The sequence below is a fragment of the Saccoglossus kowalevskii genome, chromosome 1 (assembly GCF_978046115.1).
Source record: "Saccoglossus kowalevskii chromosome 1, keSacKowa6.1, whole genome shotgun sequence".
Classification (NCBI taxonomy): domain Eukaryota; kingdom Metazoa; phylum Hemichordata; class Enteropneusta; family Harrimaniidae; genus Saccoglossus; species Saccoglossus kowalevskii.
The window spans coordinates 35,955,633-35,978,307 of record NC_140641.1 but is presented as its reverse complement, the minus strand read 5'-3'; the positions used below and the strand labels follow the sequence as shown (position 1 = coordinate 35,978,307).

Here is a 22,675-nt window from a genome sequence, read left to right as displayed (position 1 = left end):
ATTGGGATGATTTTAAATTCAATTCTGACCAGGGATATGCTGGCAGGTACTCATTGGTACTATCTACTAACAACATACTCATCTCGTCAACTCATTGTTCCCCATCCACTTGTTTAACAATTGCTGCGCTGATTTTGAGTTTTCCGTAAAAAATACATGGTATTTATCGTCACTGGTGTTGGATCATACAAATTGTTGCTGACGTCAGTGCATTTGACACCCAGCAGCACACCAAATTGTACCACGTGTATTTACCCTATCATGGAAGAAAATGTTTTCTAATTAAACCTGATACTTTCGATTGTTAGTCTGAACCTTACACAACAAGGTCACAAGAGTGACAATCTGAAAATACCACAACAAGTCAAACGACACACGGCGTGAGCAATGAGCATAACCGAGTCGATCAACACGACACACGGATAACATTGAATACTAATAAAACGTTATGGACATCATACAGCCATCATCTGTGACCTTCAAAGCAACACAGATTGAATAGTAGTCAATCGGCGCTATAGATATGACATGAACACTATATTACTGTTAAGGGTCTTTGTATGACAAACGGTCACAAGTAACTACATTCAAAGCAGGGTCAAGAGCAATCACTGTGAACCTCCAGGTCACTTTCGGAACAGGTTCAAAGGAACTTCCGTCAAACTTAGTCTTAACTCCACAGCCCTGTATTCTCCTGGTCTATATACATATTCAAAACACATCCACACTATTTGAATCTACCAATTACACTGCATATTATTGTGTGCTAACATCTATCTCAATCGAGTTACTGTACTAATAACGTTATCACAATGTTAGTAATTGTTTATTCAGTTAAAACAAAGGGTGAAATGGGTTAACCAATTCAGCAATTCGCAAAGTTCATGCAAATGTTGTGTACAACAATGTTTGCATTCCCAATAACGGGCGTGAAATTCATTTTTCATTCGTATTTAACCAAACTCATTAAGGGTAAGACGAATTATGAAAGAGCAACTAATATTTTTTTTACATTTAATTAGTTTTCTCGTGTGTTGTTTCCAAGTCTTTTTTACATCTCTTTTTACAGTGGAACCCGACCGTGTACAACACGTTGACAGAGACCATGTTTCATTTACTATAATGATCTGTAATTTCGTGTTTTATATTACTGTTCTTAATACACCCCTGTATGAATATTGAACACGCCCTCAAAGGTGTTAAACTGATACAAACTGACAAGTCAATTTAAGCCGAACATTGTTTATTTTTATCCCTCTGCTTTTCATTTATTGACTAAAATGCTTATACTTCTGACATCAACCTTGCGAGATATAGTGTATATATTGTATAGTTTGATCGACTACCATGTTCTGCTTTTAATTGTATTCGGCAATGTAATGTACACATTGTACCAACAACTGCAAACAAGATGGAGGGCTGAGAGAGACCTGGCAGGAATACCAAGTCCAGATCGTCACTGGCTGTTTGGGAACATAATATTGGTTCGTAATATTCTGACATTACAATGTTCATGACAAAAAATCCATGTGTACACTGATAATTATGTTTTATAAATACAGTTTACCAATCAACATATGGTATTTTATTCATGTATTAATATGCCACAACTGTGGAAGCAGAAATAAACATATTAACTGTAAGCTGTTATTTGATGTACCTGCATATGTGTTCCTGCATGCACAGTTGAAAAACACAGAAGCTGCATTGGCCAAACTCTATAGTCGATCGAAAGAATTAAGCCCAGCGTCAGTGTTATGGCTTGGACCATTTGCACCAGTAGTATTGCTCAATCATCCACAGACCGTAAAGGTTATATTGTGCACTACAGGTATGTGTTTACGTCATTACATCATATTTAATCACACTCCTATTCGCAGGCGGGGAGAACCCCTAAACTAAATATGACAACAGTTTAAATTGGCACAAAAAAACTATCAACCATTTTTTTCACAAGCGCTAGTTACAATACTACGGATATGTTATTTATGCCATATTAGGTCATTAAATATGTTAATCAGATCTAGTTTGCAATATCTTCAATATAACAATGTTGAAATGTCTTTGTCTGCCATACTGCTCTTGATATTACTTTGTACGTGATCTAAGCATTGTGCAAAGAACTGGTGAAAACTGCTAAAGTTGCCAAAATAACACAAACTCAACTTTTAGACAATCCTGGGCAACCAAATAGATACATGTTGCACATGTTTCCTTGATACTGTTCAGTCCCAACAACTAGCCCAAATTACAGTTTTCTGAGAAGCTGTTGTAGCTGTTGATTTGGCCAGTGATGATGTCAACGAGTGGAAATGTCTGACTGTTTCCTCCCGATAATAGAGAACTATCCACTAAAGAGGCAGATTCATTTTACATTTTATCTCAAGTGTACTTTTGGGATCACTTAATTGTCACACTTGTGTAGAGCGAATTATTTAGTAGGAAGCTTGGATAATTTTACTTATGATGTTCACTTATTTCAATCAAAACATCTGACGGCCCTTCGTTCATGTATATCATATTTTGTCATATTCCATCCATATCTAGATCCGAAAGATGATTTATTTTACCACATGTTAAAACCATGGTTAGGCGATGGACTTCTAATGAGCAAAGGACAGAAATGGTTTAGAAATCGACTACTTGTGACTCCAGGATTTCATTTTGGCATTCTCAGACCTTATGTACAGATATACAATGAATGTGTGAAGACGATGTTGGTATGTTTAATATAGGACCAAGTCAGTTTCACCCTTTTACATTTTACTTTCTTCACGACGTCTTGTGAAAAACGTTTAACGGAATGTTCCGATATTTTTATGATGATGACCCTAATGTGACTTGGTTTACTTGGTTTGGCAGTCTTCTTGAATTTGAAACCGCTCTTGAAACCGGAAGTCGCCATTCTAAACCCTTAAATATCCTTCTAAACCACTAAACATTGCGGTAAAAGTTGTTTTTAAACATCCATGTTTAAAGAACATTAAAGTTTGAGAAACGTGGGAGGTAGATAACGTTATTTGGCTGCCAGAAAACAGAAAGTAGTTTTTGCTGGTGCTTCAGTTATCATATTACTTTGTAATTTGCAATGTTGCCATGTTCTTGTCTGAACTCTTCCAGACAGTGAAAAAAATATGTTCATCTTTGATTTCTGACAAAAATGAATGAATGAATGCACCAACCGATCAAATTGGTATTTTGTATATAGCATGTATGGCTAAAACTTCTTATAGGAAAAATACTTTTTACGTGGTTTGGCGCCTTCTAGGATTTTCAGCAAAAATGGTAGAAATTGGGGAATTTGTTTCTGATGAATGTTTTAACTAATGAATTTAAAATTTGGCATGTAGCTTATATGACCCTATTTTCTTATATGTGAAAATTAAAATAATTTATTATTATATAATATATTATAGCGTGCCGTAATTTTGCGGTGTTTTACGGGGTATTTTCATCCTACCATATAAAAAAATGCGAATTCCAAATATGGAATGATAAGCGTGCTCTAATAATAAAAACAAACTTGGCTGCTAACAGGACTTCTCAAGACTCCACAAGAAGTTCGCTGATTCTTTTCTAAACATTTTTGATTTCGGCATTCCCATGATGTATCCTTGGGAATGTATAATACTAGGGTTATTACGAGGATGCCTCAAAGTATGCACTCAGACAGTACACCATCGCATCGACCTCCGCTACTCATCGGTCGATACTCCCGCTGCACTGTCATCGGCATACTTTGAGGTATCTTTGTAATAATCTCGTATTATTTACATACCGATTTGCTACTTATATTTAACGAAAAGGTTTATAACAAACATACATATAGTTACTAGTAATAGTTATTGTTTCAGATAAGTCTTATTATAATTAAATATAATAATACTACTAATCGGAATAATTCGCGACGATCGCAAATTGTGGAGATTTTGGCCGAAAATCCAAGCAGGTAGGTATGTGACTGATACAAAATGTATTTATGTATTATATAAGAGATTATTTTATTCAAAACAGGATAAATGGTCTGACCTATGGAAGTCAGTGGGGTCTCGGACATGCTCTATAGAAGTGTTCGAGCACGCAGGACTTTTGACATTGGATATTTTATTGAAGTGTATATTCAGCCAAGACAGTAACTGTCAAACTACAAGGTATGTCAAATCACAGATTCCGATAAAAAAATTACCTTTGCTGATATCATTTCACTTTACAACTTTATATATACATGTACATTTATTATAATTTTAAAACTTCTTCTTCAGTTCTCAACACCCCTATGTCAGTAGCGTTCATGCTCTAACATATCTGATAGCTGAACGCATTAGATGTATACCTTACCACAACGACATGATATATAACTTGTCCATCAGTGGATATAAATTCAGGAAAGCCCTCAGATCAGTTCATGGTTATTCTGCACGAGTTATCCAAGAACGAAAACAAGCTCTGCGACAAGATGGAGGTGTCACACTCAAAAGGAAATACATCGATTTTCTAGATATTCTCTTGACTGCTAAGGTACTACGTTAATTATAATCTACACATTCAGAACCATCAAGGACTGAGACATCATATATAAAAGATACTTTTAAAGCTCCTTATCCTAATCTAAATGTTTCGAATATAAATAGACAAATAAAAACATCCACAAATTTATTTCAGGGCATGGCGTTATTGGCGTTAGTCTGAATAACACGCACTACTCGATAAATTATACGCTTATCAAGTCATCTTGGGGGGAGTAGCATAATATGGGGGACATAATAATCTCACTCTAAATATACAGGCAATTATTATATGGGATCAGTACCAATACATCAACTGTTGAATTGTAACATACAAACGTAAACACTTGGTTTATTTTATGTCTGCTTTCGTCAGTCATATTTGCCTTTGCATTCTATTTCCCTAGGATGAAGATGATAATGGTCTGTCTGACAAAGAAATTCAAGATGAAGTCGATACCTTTATGTTCGAGGGACACGATACAACTGCCAGTGGGTTATCCTGGTGTATGTATTATCTTGCAACTCATCCGGAACATCAAAGAAAATGCCAAGAAGAAGTTGATAACTTGTTGAATGAAAGAGCAATGGATGAAATTGAATGGTAATGTTTATGTTCATTTTGTTTACCTCATAGTGGAGGTAACTTCTCTGACAAACTTTCTTTAGACAAAGTTGTACCAATTTAACTTATTCATTGTAGCATTTAATATATTTCTGTGTTAATATATATTGATAGTACTATTAGTAATTGTGTTAATATTTAACATAAAAATAGATTTGTTTTGTACTTTTATTCAAAGACGTGGTTCACTTCAAATAAGATTACATTACATAATGTGTATTCAGCTAACAATACAAGCAGATTACCCTTTGTTTGTTTAACAAGTATTATGATATTTAGGCAATTTAGAAAAAGTATTCTGCAGGCAGAGATGAAAGTAATCCTTGATTTTTTTTGGATATCCGCCTGCATCATACAAGTCAATATAAATAATACCTCTGGGAAGGAAGTCTGTGTAACATACACTCCTGTCATTTATGAGTATTTTAGAATTGTTCCAAACTACGATGTTTTCTACTGACTGAATGGCACATCATCAACTGTACAGATGGCTCTTACAAAAAAAGACAGTGTGGTAGACAGTACAGAAAGTTGATATTTACATCAGGAGATAATCACTAATCATAGTATTTCTTGCCACCCTGTCTGTCCCCCTTCAAATAAATTTGTGGATAAATCTGTTTAATGTTTTAATTTTGTTCATTTTAACTACTATAAAATGAAATAAAGAAAGAAATTGTGGAATTAGCAGTGATTTAACTATTTGTGTTTTGCCTGTCAATGACAGTTTTCGAACATGCCAAAACTGCAAGCATTTTTAAGGGAATCGAGTGCTCCTTCAATCTTCAATTTACATTCTAGATGTAACAAAAATATATTTGATTGGTGACAATGGCCAGTGAATACTATAGGTTTTATCCATACGATACCTCCGCGCCCAAATGACGAATGAATCTTACAATGTAAACTAATTATTAACAGAGCTTAAATATCTCAAGAAGCAGGTTAAATCATTTTCAGATGATGAATATGTCGTATCCGAGCCTTGAATATGTATTCCCTTTATAGACTCACTCTGTTTAAGTGATGTCAGAAATAACTCAATGGAATGATTGGGTGGGACAGGGTTTTTTTTTCTTTTTTGATTTTTTTAGACTACTCTGGGAAATGTCTGTGTTCATTTTTGTTGATTACAATTTCATGAACGGCAAGATTTGAAAATTTACTAAAAGTATCTGGAACGTTTTAGAGACTAGTGTGACACATGCCTGCACTAAAAAAGTTGTATTTAAATAGTTTGCAGTCTTTGAAAATGTTTTACCTTCCACCTGTTCCAGAATTAATTATCTGATTATCGAATTAAAAAGATTGAAGGAACATGCATGCTGTGAAACAACAGTGGTGAGATTAGATAAGTTATTGAAAACACTTGAAATTCTGAAATAAAAATGTAATAGTGATACCATTGGCCACACATTTACAGACCAGTGCGATTTTGTCATGAACACTGAATCTGAAATAAAAAGTATATCATAAGTTTGCAACACATTTTAAAAACAAGTCAAATGTAACTACGAGTATGATGCAAGCATATTTGCTAAACAAATAACATTCACTTAACTTAAACCTGCATATTTGTACAAGTTTGCCACCATTTCAAGTACACCTGATCAAACTAACTACAAGCTTGTTATTACTATTCACTAGCTTCTAAGGAGCTTGTTAATTTGTATGCCACATCGTCTCAACTAAAGAAAAGATTGACCCACATGTATTTGTGTGTTATAAAAACAGGGATGATCTAAGCCATTTGCCGTATACAACATTATGTATCAAGGAGAGTATGAGAATCAGAAGTCCTGTGCCCGTCATTGGACGTGAATTAACAACACTACTGACCCTTCCAAATGGAAGAGTGATTCCTGCAGGTGTGTTTATTTTAATAAATTAAATAATTTACTTAATAAACTGGTGTAGTAATAAAAAGATAATTGATAACATTCCACGAGATATATAACAGAATAATTATATTCTCTATCAACAGGGTATAACGTAATAATACCAATATGTTTATTACACCATAATGAACTTATATGGGAAAATCCAACCAGGTTTGATCCAACCAGATTCTTGCCAGAAAATGTAAAGGATCGATCTCCATTTGCATTCACACCCTTCTCGGCAGGACCAAGGTAAAGCTTGTTTTTATCCATGGGATACGCGATTTGTAGTCGTCCACCTACCGTATTTATGTAAAATGGCATGATCTGAAAGTCATCAATACTGTCATGAAATGTTTCTTAATGTTTAGCTCCAAACATCGAACACAACAACAGCAATAATAATAATAATAATAATAATAATAATTTTGTACTAATCAATTCATGTCATGTCATATCATTTTAGAAATTGTATTGGACAACATTTTGCAATGAATGAGATGAAAATCGTGATTGCGAGGACACTACGTAGATTTGACCTTTCACCTGTACCAGATAATCCTCCACAGAGAGTGCATACTCTTGTCACCAGATCGTCAAATGGAATCCACCTGCATGTCCAGCCTAGAAATATGGGATAACAATCATGTTTAGACTGTTGTTAATAACTTATATAATATAATATAATATAATATAATATAATATAATATAATATAATATAATATAATATAATATAATATAATATAATATAATATAATATAATATAATATAATATAATATCTTCAGCAACAATGGTGTTTCGCATCTAAGGTTGACCAGGAACAATACATATATATATATAAGATATATTACTAAGTATTAAGATAATTTAGGAACACAGCATGAATGAGTCGTAGATGCTAACTATTGCCAGAGTGTACAATGACGCAATGTTAATTGTTATGTGCTTGAACAACCTGCGAAATACATAAGTTCAATATAAAAGTTGGTAACATGCGAATAGTCAGGTGTTTTGAATAGTTTGATTTTATCACTGCACACAAAGGAGATGATGATCACATTAAAATGCACTGTTTTGTAACCGGTGAGTTACTGATATTTTGCTCAGTAAAAGTTTTTTGTATAAGAACTTCATGAATTTATGTTGTGTGGGATATATTTAGAAATTGTGTCGACCAGTATTACATTACAATAAGTGGATGGATGGAAATATAAATAGTCAATTGCAATATTTGGCAATCCACCATAAGCATCAGTACTACCAGATCATCAAATGAATTGACATATAAGAAAATATGGATATATTTGAAGACTGTTTCTCAAATTATGGTGTTATTTTGGTGTGGTTTTTAAATTGGAGTTAGACCACCCCTGAGTAACCAATAACTAAACTGTCATTTGGTACAGGTACTGGCTTCAGAATTGCTAGCTTCAGATTATTTGAAAATAATGTTCCTTAATAGAAATTCTTGCTCTGAATTATTGTTACAAGTTTTATAGATTGCCTGTATTTGGATTTGTTGAGTTTAGTTGGCAGGATGACGTTTTGTTTTAGCACTGGTTAACATTGAAAATAGTATGTTTGGTTCTGTGTGTACTGAACATTTTTGAAGCTGAAAATAACTATATCATATAGTACCAAAACATAGTGTTTGTTACCGTATGCTATGGTGTAGTATTAAGTTAATACATCTGATCATAGGCTAGTAAATTAGGGTTGACATAGGTGCTGTATTTGAATGTGATATAAACACTGATGTGACAGACAGCTCACATTTTTTACATTGGTGTTATAAGGCGACACTAGGCCGACATAGCTCAAAGGTTATTGGGATGTTTTTGAATTCAATTCTTATTATTGCATCAGTTTATCTGTTATTATTTTCCTGTCAATGCTTTCCCTCCATACGTAATATTTTAGGGATTAGGAATTATAATTAATTGTATCACACTTCATACTCGCATCATGTATAATCCCTGATGATTTTATATGATATGAAACTCTAGGGCATTTATTTTGATCATTTGATAGTTTTGAATTTTGTATAAATATTCTTACCTAATACACAACGCGTCAAAATTATTACACAAAATGCAAAAGTATTATACGTCTCATCGTTGTTTACGTTGTCATAAGACAGCAATGGTATTTAGGAAGTTGTGTGTGTGTGGCAGTTTGGTCCCAAATAAACGCCATTTGATATGTTGCATGCTGGGAGAAATGATAGAAGGTGAGTGAGTAGATGTTTTCAGTCGTAGTACTGTATCGCATCTCGGTCCCAAATCTCTGTTGTAAAACAAAACAAAAGTAGTTGTGTATTACATAACCGCTTATACCATTCTATATTTTATTTCTGTCTGAATCAACGTAACAATGTGCAATTAATTATTACTAGTTATTTTGATACCCCGTTTAATGATTACATACCTTTTGATTAAGATACCTGTAAATAAACACAAACTTTGATCTACACATTAGTTCGTTCACCTTATTATGATTTGACACTAGTAAATATATTGTGTTGCAGTATAGTGGCAACGATTTCCATTACTATTCTACGATGTTAGGATTTCTGCAACCAGGCTTACGGGAACTGGTATCTATGGGGTATGGTTTATTCAACTACCGTTTTCTGTGGCTATTTATTTCGATAGCGTTGTTCACTAATGTTCTATACAAACTATACCAACAACTGCAAGCAAGATGGCGTGCAGAGAGAGACCTGGCTGAGATACCATGCCCACACCGTCACTGGCTGTTTGGTCATCTGCATTTGGTAGGGAAATATCATGTGTGTTCTCTGATTATACATAATATAGCTGATAATGTCAAATTACGTATTTGTAATTATTAGAAAAACTTCAATAAAAATCAGGGCGGCTACGAAAATATTAGTGAAAACAATTTCAAGTAGAACATTCGTAACCGTCCAAGAAAAGGGATGTAAATGCTGCAATTTTTCAGTTAGTATTCAGAGTTAAATGAACTCTTATCTAAAGGTGTAATAACAATATTAATGCCAACAACATACAGTTCGCTATAAAAATAGTGTGCTCATGATATCTAATAATGTAATCTTTATTCACACAATAATTCAAACATCCATACACAGAAACTATAACTAAGTCGATGTAGACATTCGTTTTTTATTTCCATTATTATATAGAAATGAAAACATCTATTGTATCTTCTATTAGCTTAAAAACAACGAGGCCAGTTTAGCAGACATTTCGACTCGTTCTCACGAATTTAGCCCAGTGGCAATAATGTGGCTTGGACCATTTGTACCACGAGTGGCCGTCAATCATCCATCCACGGTCAAAGCTATTCTAACCACCACAGGTACATTTTTCAAATATATATAAATGATATATACTAATAAAATGGTGATACATAATTAGATGACGTTGTGGCTGAATAAATATGGATGAGTGTCTACATATGAGCCTTTTTCACAAAAGAATATGCAATAATTGTTACATTTAGAGTAACTCGGTTTACTCTTTCTGTAGAACCAAAAGATGAGTTCTTGTATGGTATGCTAAAACCATGGCTGGGTGATGGATTATTAATAAGCAGCGGACAAAAATGGTTTAGAAATCGACGTCTTTTGACTCCTGGATTTCATTTCGATATTCTCAGACCATATGTACAGATATATAACGACTGTGTAAAGACTATGCTGGTTTGTATTACTTGTATTACTTTGTTTGGCAAGGAATTAAAAGGAGTCCTGACCCATGATCACATGTAATGTATCCCATGTAGATTAGTTGGAATGTGCTGTTGACAAGCTAAGTTTCCTGACAGCTCTTAGAAATGTGTTGTCAAAGGGCTTACCAGTCTTAATTCATGGTAATCACACCATGTGATGAAGGAAGACTTCCAAATATTGAATTGGTGAATATGATTTCCCTAAAATATCAGTAAAATATCAGTTTGACTGTCTTCTGAAGCACGATTGTTTAGACGCAGCGAATATTATTTCAGTTATTGAATGATTTATTCGGCTAGTTTTCTATTATCTATTTGCAATATGTGTTTGATTGTAGGTTTTCAATACAGTGCAGTTAAATATTGGTGGTACAATAAGAACAAACTGTGTCCACTGGTCCCTCAATTCATTGATTTTTACAGACTTCACGTAAAATTATAAATATTTACCATGGATTAATATTTTTGCGGAATAATGAAATTGTATGTGCCATAATATGCTAATATATAACATTTCTCTCTCCCAGGATAAATGGTCTAATCTGTGTGAATTATCTAGCTCCAGGTCATATTCCATAGAAATGTTTGAAAATTTAAGTTTGATGACTTTGGATAGTTTGTTGAAGTGTATCTTCAGCCAAGAAAGTCACTGCCAAACCGCTAAGTATGTAAAAAGATAATTCCTACATTCATATATAATATTTATTTCATACACTAAAGTTGCCAGTATGAATAGTTGAGTAGTTGCTATATGTACACCCATATAACACAACATTAAAATGTTTACAGATCCCAAAATCCATATATAAGCAGTGTATATGCCTTATCTCATTTAATAAGCGAGCGAAGTAGATTTGTGCCTTACCACAGTGACATCATCTATAACCTGTCAATTAGTGGATATAAATTCAGGAAAGCCCTCAGAGCAGTTCATGGTTACTCTGCACGAGTTATACAAGAACGAAAACAAGCCCTGCGGCAACGTGGGGATGATAAGCCAGCAAGAAAATACATCGATTTTCTAGACATTCTTTTGAGCGCAAAGGTACTTGTTTTATTATATACTGTGCATACACATAATGTGTAACATAAATATCACGTATAGTCACAAAAAGTTTATACAACTATACCAAGCATAACAATAATGACATAATGTATAATTATTTGATACTATTATATATTATATGAAAGTTTAGTTCATGTCTAGTAATATTTGATTTCAGGATGAAGATGGACATGGTTTGTCTGATAAGGAACTTCGGGATGAAGTTGACACATTTATGTTTGAAGGCCACGATACAACTGCCAGTGGGTTATCCTGGTGTCTATACAATTTGGCTAAATATCCGGAACATCAGCAAAAATGCCAAGACGAAATAGACACTTTGTTGGCCAAAACTAGAAAGAAAGACATTGAATGGTAATACACATTATAATATCAGATATTGTCACATTTTCAAATGGTCAAACATTTCATTCCATACTCATTTCACAACATCACTATTCACGTCTTCGCTGTAAACTTGTGATATATATCTATCATTCACTGATTTATCTACTCCGAGATGTATTTCAGTTTATTGTTGTATATTGACTTATGTTATTGTACGTGTCATCTTCCATGTTTTTTACCGGATATGACGCTATGTTATCGACTACAAGTGAACATGCCAGTAATTATATTCTCACGTATACAGGGAAGATCTAAGCAAATTGTCGTATACAAATTTATGTATTAAAGAAAGTCTGAGGATTAGAAATCCTGTTCCAATGATATCACGTGAATTGAAATCATCTTTAACCCTTCCTGACGGCAGAGCTATTCCTGCAGGTGAGTTCATCATGGTCAGTAAAATAAAATTATTTTTGAAAAAAAACATGGTATATATATTCTCAACCGATTTTTACATGTTAGGGGTGAAATGTAGACATTATGTGTTTTGTACTCCCAGTTTCCGAGGTGAGTCGTAGCTTAATGCAATACTGAATTTGATACGTCAAAAAAACCTCATCAACAAACAAGCTTATTTCTGATTGGTCTTACTGTTGGGTATTAGGTTTGTATAGCCAATCAGGTACAACCTTGTAAGTAGCTTAGCATTGATTCCAGTTCTGATCAGTATTTACTACAATATATATGTTTCGCTTTGTATATTGCTAGACTAAAATATAATACAAAGTATATTATTATTATAATATGCACGTATTCAATCTTTTGAATCTATCATTAATGCACATGCATAGACTAGTCATGTACTATTTTAAAATTGTGTCTTAATATAAGTTACCAGGGCAATCACAGAATAATGTAAGGAGATGGTAATTTATCAAACTGGACTGGGGAGCAAATATCGAAACAAATTAAAATAACGGCTAAGTACGTAGAACACATAACTCTGACAATATATTGTGCCATGGCTTCACTGCCATTAGAAGGCTAATGTGAATTGTGTTATTTCACCCCAAGGATATAATGTGTTAATTGCCATTAATGCATTACATCATAATTCACTGGTATGGGATAATCCTCTGGAGTTTGATCCATCCAGATTCTTACCAGAAAATTCGAAGTCGAGGTCTCCGTATGCATATGTGCCATTTTCTGCCGGGCCAAGGTAACTATAGTTATTGCCCATTCAGGAATGTTGGATTTTATTCCGGTGATGATGTCACCAGGTGTTCAGTGTTGGTTTCTAATGTTACCACCACGCTCTGTATAATGTATTGTGAATCGCCCGCGAATCGTACGTGAATCGAACGCGAATCGTACCGTGCGCTGTCTTCACACTCGTTTATAATTTACACATTTCGTAGCACATAGTTCAAATGTAAATGTGTGGAATAATTAATATAACTGAAATACAATTGGAATGGATGAATTTCGAGGCAAGAGGAGGACGATGAGAGTCAGTTCAGACTTGCCTAATGCTTGAACGATTGTATCTCGCAATTATGTTGTTGTTGTCGTTGCTGTTGACTGTTTCTTAATACATATATAAAACGTATCGTATATATACTTTTTCAGAAATTGTATTGGACAAAATTTTGCAATGAATGAGATGAAAGTAGCCGTAGCAAGAACACTACATAGATTCGACCTTTCACCCGTACTGTCAAGACCACCACAGAGGGTAAATAACATCGTTCTCAGATCATCAAATGGGATTTACGTGCAAGTTACGCCGAGAAACCGATAACAGTTTATTTTTCAATACCTTTGTTTCTCTGACACGTCACATTATATATTCAAGGCTATTGAAACGTCACACTTCAAATTCAATCAATATAATTTAATCAAAGTTAGATTTTTTTCGCGGATAGAAATGTATCGAGGTTACTTCAAGAATTTTCTCTCGTGAAACTGTATCAAATATACTTACATGTGATCAAGATTTCTATACGTTTACTTAATTGATTAAGCATTTACTAATTGTTGTGCACTAGTTCAAACAGTAGATATCGACTACTTATTCAATTTTCAGAACATAAATAACACACGAGTTGATCGAAGCTATAGATAAGTGATTGTCTATAGATACTGGACACTATGTATGATATATCCTGTGATTTCACATTGTGATAAAAAACGGGATTGTGACGTCACTTAGCAAATGAATATAACTGTGAAGTGTCCTTATGTATAGCGAGCAGTGCTAATATTAAAGAGTTGAAGAATTTACATGAAGTCGAAAATAAGTGAATTTAATTTTACTTAAATCTATCAATAAAGATATTAGATATTCACCACAGTATTTACTTAACCATGCAGCTTACGTCACCACTGATGATGCGGACATTGATGTAAACCGAATGAGTGTAACGTCATCACATACGATTGAATCGGGCATTCACTAATTTGAGATGACGTCAAACGAGTGAAGCATACAGGGCATTATATTCTTATCATATGCAAGGACAACTGCAATAACTGCAACGAATGAGATGAATGTGTTCATAGCAAGGACACTTCATAGATTTGACCTTTCACCTCTACTGTCAAAACCACCACAGAGGGTAAATAACGTCGTTCTCAAATAATCAAATGGAATTTACGTGATATTAAAATTCTATAATATCAGTGGTGCGTTCCATTTACACACCACCAGTGCCAATTATTGATATATTCTAATGGAATTTGTTTCGTCATTGGAAAATATATTAGATATTGATTAGGTTTTTTTTCAATTTTCAAAGCATATTACTTTTTAAGTGACACACTTGGTTAACCTATAGATAAGTGATTGGTAAAAACACATATTTTGAAACAAGCTGAAGCACTGCGCATGCTATGTTCTGTATTTGCATAATATGGTAAATCGACTTAATTAGCTGATTACGAGCGAATTGCTGTGTTATGTCTGTCATCGTTTAGGCAGGCGAGGTCCTGGACGGAACTTGGCTCAGTGATTTGGAACTAATTACGAGATAACCGTCGCTATTCTGACTACGATTTATGACAGTTGGTATCCGTAGTTATTAATGTAGTGAACGATTAATCAAAAGATATGACGTATTCAGTACTTAGTGTGATTGGCTTTATGATTTACTGCTTTGTAATTGGTTAGAGTTTTGAAAATGAATAAAGAGAGTTTGAGTTGGTCTTGGCGAGTACACGAGAAAAGACGCAGTCTAAGTCTAAGAGAGTCTAAGTCGAGTCCTGGAGAGTCTTGGGTCAGCCTTGCGATAGTCTTGGGGATTTTCCCCCAGGGCACTGTGTCTTATAGAGTGCTCGAATGACCGACTAAGACGAGAGCTAAAACGTATTTCGTTGTGTGTGTCTTATTTGACTGTAAAGCTTAAATGACTTTCCCGATCCCGTACCTCAAGGGGAAGCGATATAGAGACGAGACGAGATTTCCCCCTGACACGTGTGGAGAACCCCATAGAGGAGAATTTACCCCTGATAGTATAATTCATAACTTATGATATGTACTTGTACGTAACTGTGAAATGTGCTTATGTATGGCGAACATTATCGATTACAAGAAGTTATAAATTCATAATGACCTCAACTAATTGGAAATCATTGAATTAAAATATATATGCCGAGGTGAGGTGAAAGAGCTGGACAATGCACAAACGTATATTGAACCTATATCGTTGGTATGCACTCTTCGACATGTCAAACTCAAGTACTATAGGTGTTAACGTTTTGAAACCATGTAAAGAATTACACCGATTTTTATTTGACTAAACAGTCTTTTCATCACTATCACCGTTTGTGCATATTACTGTGAGCAGAGCGTACACACATATATTTACAGCAAAATTGTTTACTATGGTATGGTAGTAGCTACAACGTGAACTACCACGTAAAATAGTTTTCCTTACGTCGAATAGTGCTTACAACGGTCACATGTAACAATTTCAAAAAAGAGATCGTACAATGTATCACAGTCGAATTACACTGTCATAAATAATTACTGATTCATTCCTTCAAGTTTGCAGTTTTAATTGGTTTGTTGACACGTTGAAATAACTTAACAAATCACTAATTCATCTATAACTATCAAAAGTCGCCTAGGAAATCATGAATGACAAAACATGATTAGACATTTAAAATGTTTATGTTACATAATCATCATAAAACCAGACATCTATTCTATCAGAGATCATCTGTTTAGAAGTGTCATCATATTTAACAACATATTCTGGAAAACCTTTGGTTTGGAAGAAAGATGTATTTTTAAAAACTCTGCATGTATATGAAGTTATTACGAGAACACCTCAAAGTATGCACGAAGACAGTACAGAGCAGAATCAGCGAACTTCTTTGTGTGGAGTCCGGTCAAATTCTGGTGGAGGCCATGTTTGTTTTTATTATTAGAGGACGCTTACGCGCGTAATCATTCCATGTTTGAAATTCACATTTCCTAATATGGCAGGATGAAAATACCCCGTAAAATACCGCAAAATTACGGCACGCTGTAACTTATGGCGTTACGGTGACAGATGTATAATAATACTATATACTACATATAGATGGTAATTTATTGTGTTTCTGAGTCAAATAAAGGATGTGCGAAAACCTTTATATATGTCATAAATGACTTGTGATTAGCAAAGAATGTTATCTGTTTGTAAATAGCTTTCTGTGGCGACAGCAACAAATCTATCACGAGTACCAGATGAAGACTAGCGAGTTTGGTCGTCTATTATATTATATGAAACGTAACACCATCGGTTATGGTCGAGCGAGCTAGTTCTCGAGTCTAATTTGTAGATAACGTAATTCAATCAACATATCATATACATAATGAACCTGATATGTGGCTTGATAATTAGCGTGACCACGCAGCTGTCCGCTTGCCAGACTCGCTTCTGTCAGGGCCGGGATTATGAGCGGACGTAAACGTTTTTGGTCCGCTGTGCTGTTTCTGTTCTCGGTCCACATGGCCCTTGTCGCAAACAAGTAGCGGAACCCGCGGAACACGCCCTCTTTCCAGATCTGTAGTTCTGCTCTTTGTCTGTAGATATGCTCAATGAATAAATAACAAATATTTTTTTTTTCAAATGCGCGAAGTTCTCGTGCTTATATATTGACATCTGCATTTGTACTGAGTCTTGTGGTCACACCCACATCGGACGAATCTATATTGCAGCAGGGGACATAATATTGCCTGTTATACCATTTACGAAGCATTGACTGACGTTCTGAACGTAAATAACACCGAATAAAGGACAGGGTATAATCCCTCCAGCAATAAGCGCTGCTTATTTTTCATATACGAATCGTGATGCCAGTAAAAGAGCTAAAAAGGGTATGCATATAGGAAAACCCAGGAAAGATTGCCCTCTCCAAAAAACTAACGTGCACTGAACTGCAAAATACAGGCATTGTTTGCTAAGATTGTCATCGGTGGTGGCGTTCAGTCAAATTGGTCACGTGCCACAAAGGGAACAGCACAGTCTGCCTCGGGCGGATAATATCATGCAGTTTGCGCCATCGGTCTATTCCCCTTTGGCCAGTCTAAACATTTCTCCCCTTTGGCAATTTGGTTGTTGATGCCCGCGGAAAATTCTGTATTTTGCCTTTACTCGCTCAATCTAAAAATGGAACTTGCCTGCCCTCTGAATAAAAATCTTCTCCAACTGGAATTCCTCTCTGAGAAATCCTATTTTAAATGCCCTCCCACTGAAGATGTTTTATTTTGCCTGCCCGCTAAAAATCCCTTGCGAACACATTTTTTCACGAACAGCTCCGTTGACTGCACCTGATTTTTATCGTACAAGAGATAATCTTCATAAAACGTTAACTGGGAGTCAAGTACTTAGTAACACTTTGATCTGACAACAGTTTGTTCACCTTTATTCAGAACGGTTAATCTATTATTACTATTGCCATCCAATGTCTTAGCTCAACCATCGATTTCCATTACTATTCTACGATGTTGGCATTTCTGCGACCAGTTTTACAGGAACTGGTATCCATGGGATATGATTTATTCAACCACCGTTTTCTGGGACTATTTATTTTGGTGGCATTATTCAGTAATGTTCTCTGCAAACTATACCAGCAACTGCGAACAAGATGGCGGGCAGAGAGAGACCTGATTGAGATACCAAGCCCACATCGTCACTGGCTGTTTGGTCATCTACACTTGGTAGGGCACATTATTATTATTATTATTATTATTATTATTATTATTATTATTATTATTATTATTATTATTATTATTATTGCAATCAACGCCAGTTAAACATAGACTTAATTAAATGTCGCATCAATTGCACTTTAAGCACCGATCGAAGGTACATTAACACGTATACACACACATTTATTGCCACAGTTTAAAAACAACGAGGACAGCCTGGCGGAAGTCCCGAGACGTGCCCTTGAATTCAGCCCAGCGGCAGTAATTTGGCTTGGACCATTTGTTCCACGAGTGATGGTCAATCACCCAACGACAATCAAAGCTATTTTAACCACGTCAGGTACATTTTTAAAATTAAGTGTTTCGTTTATCTTTTTCTTTGAATTAGCATGTAGCTGATCACTAAGTAAATGTTTCATATATTCATATTTCATTATGTTCAATAGAACCAAAAGATGAGTTCTTGTACGGCTTGCTGAAACCATGGCTAGGTGATGGACTATTAATAAGCAGCGGACAAAAATGGTTTAGAAACCGACGTCTTTTAACTCCTGGATTTCATTTCGATATTCTCAGACCATATGTACAGATTTATAACGACTGTGTGAAGACTATGCTGGTATGTATTACTTGTGTTTAGGTCTCGTATACATAACACAGACATTTTTGTCTTAAAACATTCAACCAATTTAATAATACAATAATCAAATTATTCCATGGTTAAGAGGTCCGTGGTTTCTCAAAACTCATGTTGAATTATTAGAAAGCGCTAAAACCATCATTTTGCGAAATAATTATTCCAAAACACTTGAATGTATTATTATAAAGCATACAATGGATCGACTGTCTTCAAAATGTAGATAATTTTGGCCGAGTTTTGTATCTGAAAATAACTCTTTATTGCTATTGTTTACTTTTAAATTTTCAAAACAATTTGTAAAAACCACTTTTACCTTTCAGGAGAAAATAAAATTTCATTTATTTTCTTTTTTTAGGATAAGTGGTTTAATCTTTGCGCATCATCTAGCTCCAAATCAGTTTCAGTAGAAATGTTTGGAGATTTGAGTCTCATGACTTTGGATAGTTTGTTAAAGTGTATCTTCAGTCAAGAAAGTCACTGTCAAACCGCTAAGTATGTAAGCTTACAGATAATAATTATATTGTTACTGTAGCGCAGTGTAAATTGCAAAACAGTAATCCACGAGGTGATAGTTATCCTATTTTTCAATGTGTTGATTCACACGATATGTTGGATGTCATATAATAATAGATAGTAAAATGTCAGCTTAAGGAAGAAAATCTTCTAGTGTACACGTATCTATTTGGTTTGTGTTTCAGTTATGGCGAGGGGTTTAATTGGACAATATTTAGAAAAATACATCTGGTAAGAGGGCGCACTCATATAAGTTTGCTATATAGAATCCGCGAATGGGTCGTGGTGAGTTGATGGCCGAATAGACGAGCCTTGGCTGGTGAAGATGCCATACTTGAACTTTCAATATATTGCATTTCGTCGCCAAATTCGCTTCTGAGAACTCGCCAGCCAACACGTTACGTTTGCGTGCTTCGTCCTACATGCAGACATCATTAGAGTGAACTTGAAGAGATGGCAATTGCCGTCAGTCACATATAACATGTCATTATATGTATATTCATACAGATCCCAAAATCCATATATAAGCAGCGTATATGCCTTATCTCATTTAATAAGCGAGCGAGGTAGATTTGTGCCTTACCACAGCGACATCATCTATAACCTGTCGATCAGTGGATATAAATTCAGGAAAGCCCTCAGAGCAGTTCATGGTTACTCTGTACGAGTTATTCAAGAACGAAAACAAGCCTTGCAGCAAAGTGGGGATGATAAGCCAGCAAGGAAATACATCGACTTTTTAGACATTCTTCTGCGAGCAAAGGTACGGGTGGGTTCATTATAAAACCAAGTGGTTTTACACGTACATGTACCTTTATGTAATTCACAAAATTTAATTCGTACATATATGTATATTGTAACCAATAAAAGAATGTACAAGAATGAAATTTAATAATATAATTCCTTATACCTATATAATCTAACAAGTTAATTCAGTGTTATCTATGTTTATGTAAGGATGAAGATGGTAATGGTCTGTCTGACCGAGAAATCCGAGATGAAGTTGACACATTTATGTTTGAGGGACACGATACAACTGCCAGTGGGTTGTCCTGGTGTCTATACAATTTTGCTAAATATCCGGAACATCAGCGGAGATGCCAAGAAGAAATAGACGCTCTGTTGGTCAAAACTAAGAAGGAAGACATTGAATGGTATGTCATATCGGAAATAGTTTATTTTCTTGAAACCACTGCTCATAATGTGTCCCCTCTTATCAAAACACCTGACATGACTTTTTGGCTGTATGTGGATTATAAGTTTGGTATGTCAATGTATATTTCCTTAATCACACAGGGGCGATCTAAGCCATCTGCCGTATACGACATTATGTATTAAGGAAAGTCTGAGAATTAGAAGTCCTGTTCCGATGATATCACGTGAATTGAAATCACCTTTGACCCTTCCTGATGGCAGATTTATTCCTGCAGGTGTGTTCATTTTTACAAACTGAGCTCTAAAAATAATAACAATTCTCGACCCCACCCCAATTCGAAAAAGAACCATCGTGTGTATTTTAGTAGTAGTCCGCTATCTTATTCCGCCCACATTGAACTTGCACGCCATTTTATGTTTGAAAGCATATACAATATTTTATTTAACGACACATGAAACCCAATTTAAAGCAAGTATTGCCAGTACCACAGCTTATATTATTCAGTACGTAGTAAAGGCACAGTAGTATATAGTACCATGTTATTGGGTTATCATATTGTGTGGACCTATATTATAGAGAAACCTACGTGGTTACAAAGGAAAAACATAAATGACAATGACAAACATACAATGTACTACAATATATCATGCCATACCATCGTCACCATTAGAAGGCTAATGCGAATTGTGTTATTTCACTCAAAGGATATAATGTGTTAATTAGCATCAATGGAGTACACAATAATTCATTGGTATGGGATAATCCTACTGAGTTTGATCCATCCAGGTTCTTACCAGAAAATACAAGGTATAGGTCTCCATATGCATATGTACCATTCTCTGCTGGACCAAGGTGAGTTTAAGTAATTATTATAATTATTAGTTGCAAATTAGTTCAAAAACATAAAATGACAATAGGTTTCTATAACCATGGCCAGTATGTTCAAGGACTAACCATTAATGGGCTGTGATTTACATTGGAATGCATTGGAATGTAAATCTGCATTAATGAATATCAATTAGCGGCAATTAGTTCAACCATAATTCATTGAGGGTCCTGATAACGTGATCAAGCTAAAGACAACAAATACCCATTGCCTTATTGCGCGAACGGTTGTATTATTTATCTGCTATTATTTATCTGTTCAATTAACTTTTTTTTCAGAAATTGTATTGGGCAAAATTTTGCCATGAATGAGATGAAAGTGGTCGTAGCAAGGACACTACGAAGATTCGACCTATCACCCGAACTTTCAAGACAACCACAGAGAATTAGTAACCTTGTTCTTAGATCATCAAATGGAATATACGTGCATGTAAAACCCAGAAACCAGTAAAACTGTCTTCATTACATGTTACCGATATACACCACAATGGCCATATTAAACTCAAATGATGATGGTGCTGAATGTAGTCGACAATTGGTGGTGGATCTTACGTGATGGCGTATCCTCATATATTTTTTTCGACCACTTAAAACAATAAATACACGCAGATCATATAGTGATTGTGTTTTGCATAATTCATTAGGCACAACAACCATAGTTAATTATAGTCTGTTTATGTCCATTCAACACACATTGTATTTATCATCACGCAAAAGATTTTCATTTGTAAATGAACTCAGAGGCCGTTGACAGAAAATGATAGTAAGAGTGGGTTATACAATAAATAAATAGGCTAAATAGTGTTCCTATGAATATCTGTTGTCCGCATCCTATCAATCTTGACAATTTTAAGTCTTTTTTTTTTATTACCCATAAAAAAAAATTACAGGACTTTAATAAATACAGTAACTACAGTAATAAACAAAACAAAAAACAAAACAAAACAAAACCAACAAAAATGAAGACAGATTACCATGTAACTCCAATTGTATTGAAAAACAATTGTGGATTGAATATTGAAAGATGCACAAACCAACATTAGGTAAAATTACCCCACTTCACCTGAAACAATTCGATAGTGCTATTTTTACTACATATACAATATTCCATTTCTTTTGTTTCCATTACTTTTTTTTCTACCAGACGAAATGAAGGTGAAG

At 34.8% G+C, this 22,675-nt stretch overlaps 3 protein-coding genes across 4 annotated transcripts; all 3 read left to right on the top strand.

Annotated features, from left to right (window-relative positions):
- The first annotated feature begins 885 nt into the window (after positions 1–885).
- Positions 886–7,651, top strand: LOC100367808 (leukotriene-B4 omega-hydroxylase 3-like). Its single transcript, XM_078006818.2, has 9 exons — positions 886–1,484; positions 1,687–1,831; positions 2,548–2,720; positions 4,015–4,151; positions 4,263–4,518; positions 4,913–5,109; positions 6,865–6,998; positions 7,115–7,262; positions 7,477–7,651. Exons 1-9 carry the CDS (start codon positions 1,281–1,283, stop codon positions 7,649–7,651), a joined length of 1,569 nt encoding a protein of 522 aa, XP_077862944.2. The 5' UTR covers positions 886–1,280.
- Positions 7,652–7,885: 234 nt separating this feature from the next.
- LOC100367964 (cytochrome P450 4F3-like) lies at positions 7,886–15,488 on the top strand. 2 transcript variants are annotated; one of them, XM_085501132.1, is made up of 10 exons: positions 7,886–9,241; positions 9,539–9,787; positions 10,209–10,353; positions 10,524–10,696; positions 11,253–11,389; positions 11,515–11,770; positions 11,949–12,145; positions 12,423–12,556; positions 13,193–13,340; positions 13,751–15,488. In XM_085501132.1, exons 2-10 carry the CDS (start codon positions 9,572–9,574, stop codon positions 13,920–13,922), a joined length of 1,578 nt encoding a protein of 525 aa, XP_085357258.1. In that variant the 5' UTR covers positions 7,886–9,241; positions 9,539–9,571; the 3' UTR covers positions 13,923–15,488. The 2 variants fall into 2 exon arrangements, with proteins under 2 accessions (XP_085357258.1, XP_006813041.2); XM_006812978.3 differs by having other exon boundaries at positions 7,886–9,787.
- Positions 15,489–18,775: 3,287 nt separating this feature from the next.
- LOC100368112 (cytochrome P450 4F2-like) lies at positions 18,776–22,328 on the top strand. The gene is made up of 9 exons (XM_085497719.1): positions 18,776–18,785; positions 18,812–18,939; positions 19,316–19,456; positions 19,591–19,645; positions 19,854–20,236; positions 20,431–20,627; positions 20,770–20,903; positions 21,334–21,481; positions 21,794–22,328. Exons 1-9 carry the CDS (start codon positions 18,776–18,778, stop codon positions 21,963–21,965), a joined length of 1,368 nt encoding a protein of 455 aa, XP_085353845.1. The 3' UTR covers positions 21,966–22,328.
- The last annotated feature ends 347 nt before the right edge of the window (positions 22,329–22,675 follow it).

What these genes read in the sequence shown, in the direction of transcription:
- LOC100367808 (XM_078006818.2), top strand. Translation starts at nt 1,281, where the DNA reads ATGCTTATACTTCTGACATCAACCTTGCGAGATATAGTGTATATATTG. An exon ending in GGTTATATTGTGCACTACAG is followed by an intron (nt 1,832 to 2,547) that starts GTATGTGTTTAC and finishes ATCCATATCTAG; the next exon opens with ATCCGAAAGATGATTTATTT. An exon ending in TGGAAGAGTGATTCCTGCAG is followed by an intron (nt 6,999 to 7,114) that starts GTGTGTTTATTT and finishes CTCTATCAACAG; the next exon opens with GGTATAACGTAATAATACCA.
- LOC100368112 (XM_085497719.1), top strand. An exon ending in ACTGTGTGAAGACTATGCTG is followed by an intron (nt 18,940 to 19,315) that starts GTATGTATTACT and finishes TTCTTTTTTTAG; the next exon opens with GATAAGTGGTTTAATCTTTG. An exon ending in AAGAAGGAAGACATTGAATG is followed by an intron (nt 20,628 to 20,769) that starts GTATGTCATATC and finishes TTAATCACACAG; the next exon opens with GGGCGATCTAAGCCATCTGC.
- LOC100367964 (XM_085501132.1), top strand. Translation starts at nt 9,572, where the DNA reads ATGTTAGGATTTCTGCAACCAGGCTTACGGGAACTGGTATCTATGGGG. An exon ending in AGTCACTGCCAAACCGCTAA is followed by an intron (nt 11,390 to 11,514) that starts GTATGTAAAAAG and finishes AAATGTTTACAG; the next exon opens with ATCCCAAAATCCATATATAA. An exon ending in CGGCAGAGCTATTCCTGCAG is followed by an intron (nt 12,557 to 13,192) that starts GTGAGTTCATCA and finishes TTTCACCCCAAG; the next exon opens with GATATAATGTGTTAATTGCC.